The 12,880-nt window shown below is 39.7% G+C and overlaps 1 protein-coding gene across 6 annotated transcripts in view; it reads left to right on the forward strand.

Annotated features, from left to right (window-relative positions):
* PDE1C (phosphodiesterase 1C) overlaps positions 1-12,880 on the forward strand; it is a 558,870-nt gene that overhangs the window by 538,507 nt on the left and 7,483 nt on the right. Inside the window, exon 20 of one of the 6 annotated variants that reach the window (XM_054558851.2) lies at positions 4,861-4,921. The exons of the other annotated variants lie outside the window; for them this stretch is intronic. Coding sequence (XP_054414826.1) covers positions 4,861-4,874 — 14 coding nt within the window. The 3' untranslated portion in view covers positions 4,875-4,921. The remainder of the gene's footprint in view (positions 1-4,860; positions 4,922-12,880) is intronic. 6 annotated transcript variants of the gene reach the window in all.

Here is a 12,880-nt window from a genome sequence, read left to right on the forward strand (position 1 = left end):
AACAAACATTTCTCCAAAGAAGATATACAAATGACATATGAAAAAGATATTCAACATTATTAATCATTAAGGAAATACAAATCAAAACCACAGTGATATACCACTTCACATGCACTAGGATGCTATAATAATAATTAAAAAAACAAATGAAATAACAAGCGATGGTGAAGATGTGGTGAAATTAGTACCCTCATATGTTGCTGGTGGGAATGTAAAATGGTGCAGCCACTTTAGAACACAGTTTGGCTGTTTTTCAAAAAGTTAATCATAGAGTGACATAAATGAAGTACTGATACATTTTACAACATGGATGAACCTAGAGAACGTTTTGCTAAGTAAAAGAAGCCAGACACAAAAGGTCACATATTGTATTATTCCATTTACATAAAATACCCAGAATGGGCTAATCCATAGAGACAGAAAGTACATTAGTGGTTGTCATGGGCTGGGGAGAAAAGAGAGTGGAGAGTGACTTCTCATGGATATGAGGTTCTTTTTAGGGGTAATGAAAATATTCTGGAATTAAACAGTGGTGATGATTGTGAAACATTATGAATGTAGTAAAAACCCTCGAAATGTATACCTCAAAAGGGCAAAATTTATGGTTTATGAATTATATCTCAATAAAATTTTAAAAGCGTGGAAGATAGACAAATTGCTTTAAACTACTTCTCTCAGAAATTTTAGTAGGGTATGGAGAAAGTGGTGAGAAAGCAATATTTCAACAAAGAGGTAATAATTTCCCAGAAGTAAAGAAAGACTTAGATTCTTAGATGGAAAGTACATCTCCAGTGCCATAACTAAACAAAAACAAATTCATACCTAAAGACATTGTATGACATTGCCTAAAGCTACATCAAGGGTGAGGAAACCTTAAATGCTTGCTATGAGAAGCTGATTATGTGCAGGGAAGTTCCAAGTAATCAACTGATAGCAAAATTTGCATTGGTAACAGTAGAAGCCAGAAGACAATGAAGAAAATATCTTCCATATGCTAAGGGAAAATAGAGCAATATGTAATAGTTAAAATAGCTAAATTATTGCTTATGAGTGAAGGCACATTAAAACATTTTCAAGTATACAATGATAATTTACCACCCACAGACAGACTTTCATTAAAAAAAGTGTTAACGCCAGGCACGATGGCTCACACCTGTAATCTCAGCACTTTGGGAGGCTGAGGTGGGCAGATCACCTGAGGTCAGGAGTTCAAGACCAGCCTGGCCAACGTGACAAACCCCATCTCTACTAAAAATACAAAAATCAGCCAGGCGTGGTGGCATGTGCCTGTAGTCCCAGCTACTCAGGAAGTTGAGGCACGAGAATTGCTTGAACCTGGGAGGCGGAGGTTGCAGTGAGCTGAGATTGTACCATTGTACTCCAGCCTGGGCCACAGATCAAGACTCCATTCAAAAAAAAAAAAAAAGTGTTAAGGGCAGTATGTCAACAAGAAGAAAAGTGAACCCACAAGGAACGCATGAGACACAGGAATTAGGGGTGAGCACATCAGTAAATAAAACATGTTGGTAAATTTGAGTGACTAGTGACCATAAAATAACATCCAACTTTTGTGTTAAAATAGGAAAGAGAAGCTATAGATGGAAGGCGGGATATTTCAATATGGACCTAAAGAGTGCTAAGATCTATCTTGTCTTTGGTCAGAACTATGTAATTTTTGTAACTTTTTAACACAAAGGATCATCAGTAAAATAATGGAAACATAATAGCATTGTTATTCACTGAATATTTGTGTTCCCACGAAATTCATATGTTAAAATCCAATCCCCAATGTTGCAGGGGTCCATCCCGCAGACCTTGATCCAACGACAGATGAATAACATACACTGACACAGATATTATGCTTGTCAGTCCAGCTGAGAGTCTGGGCCACTTAAAGACCCCAAGGAGAGTGCTGTGAACAGTGGCAACCGCAGCCTGGCCCGACTCACTGGCCTTCTTAGCATTTATTCAGCACACATTAAATGACAAAAGTCTCAAGTAAACACCACTAGAAGGTAATTACCATTGCCAACCCCCCAAGTAGAAAGCAATCATGCACCTGCTGATGGCAAAGGTTAGTCTTAGGACCACATGATTAAACAAGCTATTTAGATAGACTCCTCTACATTCCAATGTTAATTACCCTTGCTATAGCTCAAAGAGGATTAGGCTGCCTTCAGCTATAACTCTATCCTGAGGCTTTTGCTAAAACCTTCTGGCCTTTCAAGAAGGTTTATTTTACAATTTTTCCCACCATCCTGACTGAACTCCTACACAATGTGATGATGTTTGGAGGTGGAGCCTTTGGGAGGTAATCAGGTCATGAGGATGGAGCCCTCACAAATGGGATTAGAGACCTTATGAAAGAGACCCCAGAGAGCTAGCTTGCTCTGTTTTTACCATATGAGGGCACAACAAGAAGTCAGCAGTCTGCAACCTGGAAGAGGAAGAGGGCGCTCCCTAGAAGCCAACTGTGCTGGAAACCTAATCTTGGACTTCCAGCCTCTAGAACTGCAAGAAATAAATTTCTGTTGTTTGTAACCCACTCAGTCACAGTACTTTGTCATAGCAGCCCAAGCTGACTGAGCCAAGTGTATTAGTCTGTTCTTGCATTGCTATAAAGAACTACCTGAGACTGAGTAATTTATAAAGAAAAGAGGTTTAATTGGCCCACAGTTCTTCGGGCTGTACAGGAAGCATAGTGGCTTATTCTGGGGAGGCCTCGGGAAACTTACAGTCATGGCAGAAGGTGAAGGGGGAGCCAGCACTTCATATTGCCAGAGCAGCGGGAAACAGAAGGAGGTGCCGCACACTTTTAAATGACCAGATCTCATGAGGAATCACTCTATATCATGAGAACAGTACCAAGGGGGACATCCACCCACATGATCAAATCACCTCCCGCCAGGCCAACATTGGAGTTTACAACTGGACATGAGATGTGGGATGGGACACAGATCCAAACCATATCAGCAGGCACCTAAGTCAACAAATGAACAATAATAAACGAAGAGAATGTATCAACTTAATAGAAGGCTAAAGGAAGACAGAGAAGCAAAGAATAAAGAATGACAAACACAAAACAAAATTAAACAGTAGAAATAAGTCCAAAAATATCAGGAATAACAATAATTGCAAGTGGTTTCAACTTGCTTTTAAAATATAGAGATTATTTGATTAGATAAGAAAGAAAAAATCCAGGTCTATCTTGTTTTTAAGAGATGCCTTAAAAAAACTTTTGCCATACATTAGGTTTGCTAATGCATAGCAAAAGAAATTCCATGCAAAATATAAAGCTAGTTATTTGAAAACCTTCATCCACTTTAACATTTGTATAGCATTTTATAATGCAAATATTCCAAAGACATATAATCATTCTCCTATTGATGGTTGTCTTCCACTTTGCTATTACAAACAATTCTGAGCATAATGGCGAGCAAGTAAAACAAGTTACAACAAGATATATGCTTTCTAATACAATTTATATTGTTTCAAAACATGCAGAAATATTAGATATTTTGTGGATACAAATGCAATAATTTCATACATAAGTAAACAGCAATGATAAATACCAAATTCTGGAGGATGACTTTTCCAGACGGAAGAGAGGGAAGTATCATAGAGAGGATTTTCTGGGTAACTTAATTCTATCTATGTTAATTTCTTTCAAAAAATGTTTAGGCAAATGTAAAAATTATTAAGATTTTATTAAACTGTATTGAGAGTATGGGTATTTGTTATATCATTATTTATACATTTCTGTATGCTTAAATGATTTTATATTAAAGATTTTTTTTTTTTTTTGAGTCTCGCTCTGTCACCCAGGCTGGAGTGCAGTGGCGCCATCTCGGCTCACTGCAAGCTCTGCCTCCTGGGTTCATGCCATTCTCCTGCCTCAGCCTCCCGAGTAGCTGGGACTACAGGCACCCACCACCACACCCGGCTAATTTTTTGTATTTTTTATAGAGACGGGGTTTCTCTGTGTTAGTCAGGATGGTCTCGATCTCCTGACCTCATGATCCTCCCGCCTTGGCCTCCCAAAGTGCTGGGATTACAGGTGTGAGCCAATGTGCCTGGCCATATTAAAGAATTTTTAAGTGGAAAATTGTGGCTGTTTGGCAAAACACTTTTGTTTAGTTTTATTCACGTAGACATGATTTCATAGATGCGTCCAATAAATTTAATGATTTCCCTTTCTAACCTATTGGGTGAGATGGGTGTTGGGACATGGGGATCTGAGTATTTAGGAAGTTCTGCAAGTAATATGTCTCAATCAAGAAACCACCACCAACCACTTCATTAAAGAACTGCTTATGTGGTTTCAGGAATATCTAAGGGGATGTCCTGGAGCTCCAGCACCAGAAAATTGCTCTGGGGACCTCACCTTGATTTCTTGCACATCTATAGCAAAGTGACTCTTGCACCTGCAGCCATTTTTTTTCCTAGAAACGACCTTATTTATTGCCCCAAGGGGATTTGTGAACCCAGTCAAGCTTTGTGGGTGGGCCATCCATGATGGAAGCTGAGGAAATGTTGGCTCTCACCAGAGGAGTGGTCCGGAGCTTCGGCACCGCTAACAGCCATGATTGCTAATGATAGTGACTAGTCAGTGACTTACTTCTTAGCAGATTCCCCAGGGCATCTCTGTCACCTTACTTTCCTGAAGTGATCACTGAATGAAAAGGTATGGTACCATAGTCATCCCTCCATGCAAATAGCTGATTGCTCCTCCAGTGTGCACGGTAGTGTTGGCTCTGTAGATGTGGCTCTGCTTCTAAACTCCACTACCTGCTGTAGAAAGAGTTTGTGTATTTAGATGCCAGCTGGCTTGCAATGACATTGTTGTGTGTCCTATTTTAGGGGACTACGGATAAAATGTTCATCCAGAGGATTCCTCAGAAGAGACTGGACCAGCTCTGAGGTCTGAAGACATTTTAGAAAGCTTATGATTCTTTTACCAAAGCAAAATATTATATGTATTGTAAGTTATTGAGTAATTAACTTCAAGAAATGATGACTTCTGATCTCCCTAATACAGGCTTTTAACAACAGATTTTTTTTTTTTTTTTTTGAGATGGAGTCTCCCTCGACAGGCTGGAGTGCAGTGGCACCATCTCGGCTCACTGCAAGCTCCGCCTTCCAGGTTCACGCCATTCTCCTGCCTCAGCCTCCCGAGTAGCTGGGACTACAGGTGCCCGCCACCACATCCGGCTAATTTTTTGTATTTTTAGTACAGACGGGGTTTCACTGTGTTAGCCAGGATGGTCTCAATCCCCTGACCTCGTGATCTGCCTGTCTCAGCCTCCCAAAGTGCTGGGATTACAGGCATGAGCCACCACGCCCAGCACAACCACAGATATTTTAACATGTATTGCATATCTACAAATATCAGGGACAACATTAGGTCCTTAACATGTATTATGTCATTGAATCCTCACAACAACCCTCTAAGGGAGGTACTATTATTTCTATTTCACAGATTAGGAAACTGAGGCACAAAGAGATGAATAGTTTACCCAAAGTTAGCAGGGGGCAGGTCTGTCCTCTTTTCTCTGAAGGTCATTGCCAATGGTTAAAGACTGATTCTAAGTAGTCCTCACTGTAACCACTTTTCTTTCGCACTTGTATTCTGCCTGGGAATGAGATCAAGCTCCATGTACCAATATCAAGCACGTTGTTGGGGTGTGGGAGGGATCCTGCACTATCTTTTAAGTGAAGACTCTGGTAAGTGTTCTCTCTGCAACTGTCTTTTACCTGAGTTGATTGAAGGATGGCAGTTGTCACTTACTGTGGACTGGATCAAAGCCTATCCCACTTGATCCAGCTTTTTTATGCAGGAGCTCTATCACCTTGAAGAAATGTGTCTTTATAGGCTTCTTCTGAAATTGGCCACTGTTAGTGTGAACAAAGGACATAGGAGCTTCTGAATAGCCTTACATTTCCAATCTTCTCATGCACAAGTGGGAAAATGCACACGTTGTTGAGAAAAATACAGCAAAAGACTTAGCTTGCATTATCTCCAAAATATGATTCTCCATTGAAACAACTAGAATCATGCCAAGACAAACAAAATGAAAACAAGAACCACAATAATGATGAGAAAATTTATAACCACATTATAAATGAGAAGATTAAAGATGATCATCACCTTGAGGGAGTTCATTTTTAGTCTATTTTTATATCCTTAGCATTAAATCATGAAGTCACAGGACATTTGATAGGAAGCCATCGTTTGAAAAAGAGCTGATTTTTCCAGCCTCATTTAAATTCCTCCTCCCCTTTCACCTATTTGTTCAGGGAAAGAAAGCTCAAAAGCTATGTCTCAGTGCCTCCCCATATTATCATGAGACCAGTAGAAGTGAGCTAAGATTTTAGCATTTGTGTAAAACAAAGGACTCAAACTTGAAAGCTTGAGAGGAAAGGAACTTGCTGACATTCTTCTCAAGCAAACGGGCAGCAAAATCTAAATATCAAGACACTGCTGAAGAAAGAGAGAAATATTCGGATCTGTAGATCCCAGTCATCATTTCCAGCTTGTGTATATTCAAAGTGATTCATTTATTCTTTAGTAAAGGAAGATTTATGAAGGTTACTGAGTGTGAGGTAGAGTAGTTTATTCATTCATGAAATATTTCTCACCACCAGTTAACACTGTGATTAAGTTCTCGGGATGCATATACTGCATCCCTATCCTCAGGAAACTGATAGGCAGGATTGAGTTATTTATGGAATAAAGCACAAAGAAGCTCCAAAAAATCCAGGGAATCACTCGCTCAGGAATGCCCTCCAATGAGTGACTCAAATAATTACCACGACTCAGCATAATAATTGCAACATGTCTTAAGAATGAGAAGTGTCTTTGACAGTTTTCTAATGATTTCAAGATTAAAATTCAGGGACTGGAACTCCTTCCATCTTGGTTGGTTATCTAAGGCATACTTCCCACTGGGATTTCCAGCACTCTTTGTACTTGAGGTTAGGTATTACTCAAAGTGATTGAATGGGCTGAGCGTGGTGGCTCATGCCTGTAATCCCAGTACTCTGAGGGGCCAAGGTGGGTGGATCACCGTGGTCAGGAGTTCGAGATCGGCCTGGCCAACATGGTGAAACCCCGTGTCTACTAAAAATACAAAAAATTATCTGGGTGTGATGTTGCACACCTGTAATCCCAGCTACTACAGAGTCTGAGGCAGGAGAATCACTTGAACCTGAGAGGTTGCAGTGAGCCGAGATCATGCCACTGCACTCCAGCCTGGGCAACAGAGCAAGACTCCGTCTTAAAGACAAAAACAAAACCAAAGTGACTGGATGAACCACCATATTTTTGCATTGCCTAAATGGTTTAGAATGTGGGCTAGCCATTTTTCCTTTGCTTAAAATGGCACATAGTTTCAGCAAAGTGGCTTCCTCAGGTAGCAGAATTGAAATATATATATATTTCAATATATATTCAATATATTTTTTTTCCACAAATGCAGATTTTAAATAACTGGTCTTTTGTGAATCGAAGTGGTGTATTCTCTGCCAAACATTCACAAATAAATTCATTAAGTTAATCTCTTCATTGTGTGGTGAGATCTTTCATGTAATAAAACCCATCATGTGGGGAATTATGTGACTTTTCTATATTGTAATAAGAAGATCCACCAGGGAGGGCGCCATCACGAGGCAGCAGTGATGACCTTTTGTCTTCTTGTGCTGTGTAACAATGATGGCTATATATCAAATACCTACAACATTCTGGGCATTGTGTACTGTGCAATGGCATAAGGGTACTGCATATGCATATTCCCATTTATATTTCCTTTAAAATCCTCACCACAACCGTGGAAGGCAGTTACTATTCTCATTTTAAAAAAGGAAGAAAGAAAACCAAACCCTGAGTGCTAGAACAGATTATTTACTTAGGATTTCACAGCTAGTAATAGCTTAGCTCTGTGATGTGCCCCAAGCCCATGGTTTTTTTCATAAGACCACCCCCTCTCCCAAAAGTAGATGTCCACGGGCTCGTTTTCCTGTCACAGACCTTACCACTAAGATCCTGTCTTAGATCTATTCTTAGTTTAAGAATAGATTATCATCTTAGACAACACTACATCTAATGCCCATGGTATGAGAGTAATTTTCTCTCATACCATGGGTTAGGTTTGCTAAATTGTGTTTCTACAATCTCAGCACATGGCTGAGGGTTGGGCATTCCCAGAAAACAGGAACAGGGAGCAGGTTGGCCACCTCAGCATCCTTCTAAAGCTAAGTATAGACCAAATTGTTCTCAAAACAAACTTAGTCCCAAAGCCAGTGGTTTTCAAGCCTGGCCACACATTAGGATAACTGGGCATTACAAACATACTGATGTTTCAGCTCCACTCCAGGGTGATCAATTACTTCAGAGACTCCTGGGGATAAGGCTTGGGCATCAGTACTTTTCAAAGCTCCCCAAGCAATCTGATGTGCACCCAGGATTGGTAACCACCAGTGGGAGAAAACAGCTTCAGGTTGCATGGAAGGTAGCAAAACTACATGGTTTATCTGTTTTCTATGGATGCATATGCCTCTGGGGATCTGGAAATTCTGGTTGGGTCATCTTTCCATACCAGACTAGTAGCAGTTTGGTTCAGGCAGGATCAACTCAGCTCCTTCTAAATAGCTTCTCAGACTGCAAACTTCCTGTCCCCTGCATTCTTTGCTCTGTGTGATGAAAAAATGGAAGCCATAGATAATTCAGCATTCTCACTTTCTTGAGGTAAAGTCCTTGGAGAATCTGGGTCTTTAAAAATGTAGGTAATGGGGACAGGCTTGGTGGCTCACACCTGTAATCCCAGCACTTTGTGAGGCCAAGATGGGCAGATCACTTGAGGTCAGGAGTTCGAGACCAGCCTGGCCACCATGGTGAAACCCCATTTCTACTAAAAATACAAAAATTATCCAGGCATGGTGGGATGCTTCTGTAATCCCAGCTACTCAGGAGGCTGAGGTGGGAGATCACTTGAACCCAGGAGGTGGAGTTTGCAGTGACCTGGGATGGCGCCACTGCACTCCAGGCTGGGTGACAGAGCGAGACTCCATCTCAAAAAAATAAAAAATGGAGATAATGGGCTTAATCATTCTAGTTTTTAATATGAAATATACCTTGAAGAGTTTAAGAATAGATTACCACCTTAGACGACACTACATCTAACGCACATGGCATGAAAGTAATTTTTTGGTTGGGTTAAAGTTGCTAAATTGTATTTCTACAAAAGGAAGGGCTCTTATTAATGTAGCCTCACTATAAGGCTTTTGTGTCTTAGAGAGGCAAATAAATTCCCTAGTTGGGAAAGCATGCTGCTACTAAATTTTCCCGGCACTTGCAAATCTTCTAGATAGTTCCTAAATGTCTTCATCTGAGGAAAGGGATGGAAACTGATACTGAATGAGCACCTACTATGTGTCAGCACTGTGCTGGCTGCTTTCACATGTATGATTTATTTTTATTCTTACAATTGCCCTGTGAAGTGAGTGTTATTATTTCCATTTTTTTAAACGGAAAACTGAAATAAAGTGTCCAAGTCATACGGGGACAGAGCCAGAATTGAATCTGGCCAGCTTCCAAGGATTGTGAGGAGTTGCAAATAGCTCAAGGAAGATGAAGAACGAGAGGATTGGAGAGATGAAGACAGTAGTTTTCAAACTCCAGTACAGTAAAATTATCTGAAGAGCTTAAACAATTCCTGAAGGCTTAGTCCTACCCTCATAGATTCTGCTTTAAGTGACCTGGGGTACAAATTGAGCACTAAGAGTTTTAAAAGCTATCTATGTGGTTCCCATATGCAGCCAGGATTGAGAACCACCAAGTTAAAGAGTCCTGGAGCTTGCCTGGCTAGACTCCACTGGCCTAGAGTTTTGGAATACTTGTTAATATTCCAGTCTGGCAGAAGGGAGGGAAAAGATGAAAGCAGTTATTTAAGAGAACTCTTTAAATCAGGACCTTAATGTAGTTACTTCCTGAGCCATTGCCACAAACTATTTTAAAGTGGGGTTAGGGGATGACTTACTTTTGTTTACAGGGAAGCAAGATTATTGCTTCAAAATTATTGATTATTCAAGGGTATTCAATAATCCAGTATATGACACAGGTATATACCTAAATGTTAATAATATAAATGAGATACAATTTTGACTTGACTCTTTTAATTTATTATTGGTAGTTATTAAAACTTACTCTGCATTTTGGTACAAGATTATTTTAAATACAGGAGGATAGGAGGAAGGGTCTGAATTCAGACTGCATGTGTGTGAATCCAGAATCAAGACTCCTTTGTGCTAACTGTGTGACTTTAGCCAGTTACTTTAGCTCTCTAAGCCTCAGTTTCCTCACCCAAAGAGGGAGTGATAATAGTACTTGCCTCGTAGGAGTGTAGTAAATATTCAAAGTTAAATTCTTATCATTGTGCCCAGTACATAGTATCAGCTATTACAATGATTTTACCACAGCGGTTCCTGAAATGAAAATCACAGGATCAAATCTCATATTGTCCCATCCTCAGTGGGGCTCATGTTAACATTCCAGTCCCTTGCAGTTCAAAACTCCTGGATGGTTTTTGTGCATTTTGATAAGGGCTTTCTACCACAAACAGATACTGATTTTAGAAATAGAATGTGTAGTAGAGTTTTTTCCTTCATGTAAAATAACATTTAAGTGGCAATAAATGATTATTTTAATTTTGTTAGTTTAGTATATGTGGTTTGGGGTGTGTGTGTGTGTGTGTGTGTGTGTGTGTGTGTGTGTGTGTGTGTACACATTGCAGATAGAAAGTGTCTATAGCAGGAAGTGCTTTTTCCAAAGGTCATATCATAGCATTATGTTTGAAAGAGAAAAAACACAGATATCCAACACTTATTTTTGTTTAAAACTAAGGCTGCCAATATTAGAATTTACTCAAAAGCTCCGAGTAAACCAAATTATTGCCATTTGAGGTGATGCTCACCTGAAGAGGTTCAGAAAACCTCCACCTGAAGATACTGCTGCACTGCAGTGTGGGGTTCCAAAGGTCACACTGAAGTCACAGTGGATTGAAAGAACCAAGGCCAGTGCTATGGGAAATCATACTGAACTCAAGGGAATGAGGCCAGACCCAAGCGTGGATAAGGACTAGTGACTGTTCTCTCTTGATTGCTCTCACTTAGTGGAAAACAACAAGGGTATACTGGGTTAATGACTTGATATAGTGTGATATGATATGATAAGAAATTAATTCCATTTTTCTGAAGGCATTTTCGCTCTATAAGATGCCCTTGATAAAAAGGAGCTATTTAGCCAAATAAAATTGAGAGACACTACATGCTATTGGCTGTTCTCAGGGATTCTTAATAGATGTTAGCATTATTTAAGGTGCTGGTAAGTCCTGGTGTGAAGATACTAGTTTAACTTTAACTCAGTTAAATTTGATTGAGGAAACCCTCTCCCCCCAACCACACCTATTACACAGCTTTGTTGAAGGGCACTTTGGTTTCCAGTAGACTAATATAAATAATCCTAATAGCTGTATTTGATATATGAATAAATTTGAACCTGTTTCCTGGAGAAAAATAATTCTGTAAAACTGTTTCCCATAACAAAACAAAAAAGTAGCCACCAAGAAAAATGATCACAGAGAGAGAGAAAGAGAGAATGGAGAGAGAGAGAGAGAGAGAGAGAACAAAAGATAGGCTGGTTGTGGCAGTGAAAGGGGAGAAAATCATAGATACCTTTGGGAGAAATTGTTATATTTATAAAAAACAATTAAACAATTGAGAGTTAAAACTCCTAAAAGAGCATTGCTTTTGTGAAAATCAAACATGGAACATAATTATAAAATAAAGGATGGTGATGTGTCAATTTTTGGCTTGAACTTTTGTTTTTCTAAGCATGTTTAAAAGTAATATAGATAATTTTCCCAAGTTCAGGCACTGTGCTGAGATATGTGCCTTTGTCAAAATCTTCATTAACTAATTAGATCATTTTCTCCAAGCAAATTGTTCTAAGAGATGAGGCCAGACTTTTTTAAAGTATCCCCAAGGGGAAGAAGTGTCCAACTTGCTGATAAGCAACCATTTATTTGGGCAGGGGTGGGGATCCAGGTTTGGTTCTTCTCCACTAGGGGTGGGGGATTGTGCAACTGGTTGGATTCAGCTGTGGGAAGTGCCCAGTCATTGAAAGGAGGAGGGTCAGACCTCTTCCAAAAGTTTAGGTATAGCCAGACAATGAATGAGGGTACCCTCAGAAGGCCGTACCAGGACCGCAAAAGAATGGTCCACATTAAATTCAAGATGGTGCTCTCATGCCTGGCTCTGGTGTTTTGCTCTGTTACCAAATCACAATCCATTGCAGAGAGGAAAGGCAATGAATGCAACAAAACAGCAATGTACGAAATTTTCCTTTATCCCACATTTTGAGTGAGGGTGACAGCAGCCGTATAAGTATTTCCACAAACTCAATGGGGAGTCTATCTGTATCAGCAGGTTCAACTCTATTTGCAGTGACTCCAGTGGCAAGGAGAGGTTTTGTTCTGACAATCAGAATTCCAGCAAATGGTAAATATTTCTTCATGCTGAGAAGTGGGAAATTCAGTAATACTTTGGCTGAGTTCCTGCTGAGTAGTGAAAATAGAATGAATATGGAGAGGGACTGTGACTTGAAGAGCAGTGAATCAGCTGGCCCAGACATCGCAACAATCTGCTTTTAAGCTGAAGCCCTCTCCCCTTTCTACATCATTCTCCAGGGTAACGGCACTGTTTTTATGTTAGTTCCTAGGGAATTTGATGCCATAATTTCTTGTTTACCCAAGAAACATAATTAAGCACTCTGAGATCTAATAAACAAACCTATAATAATATAGAAGAACATATATTACTATGTCAC

The sequence above is a fragment of the Pongo abelii genome, chromosome 6, assembly GCF_028885655.2.
Source record: "Pongo abelii isolate AG06213 chromosome 6, NHGRI_mPonAbe1-v2.0_pri, whole genome shotgun sequence".
In the NCBI taxonomy this organism is placed as follows: domain Eukaryota; kingdom Metazoa; phylum Chordata; class Mammalia; order Primates; family Hominidae; genus Pongo; species Pongo abelii.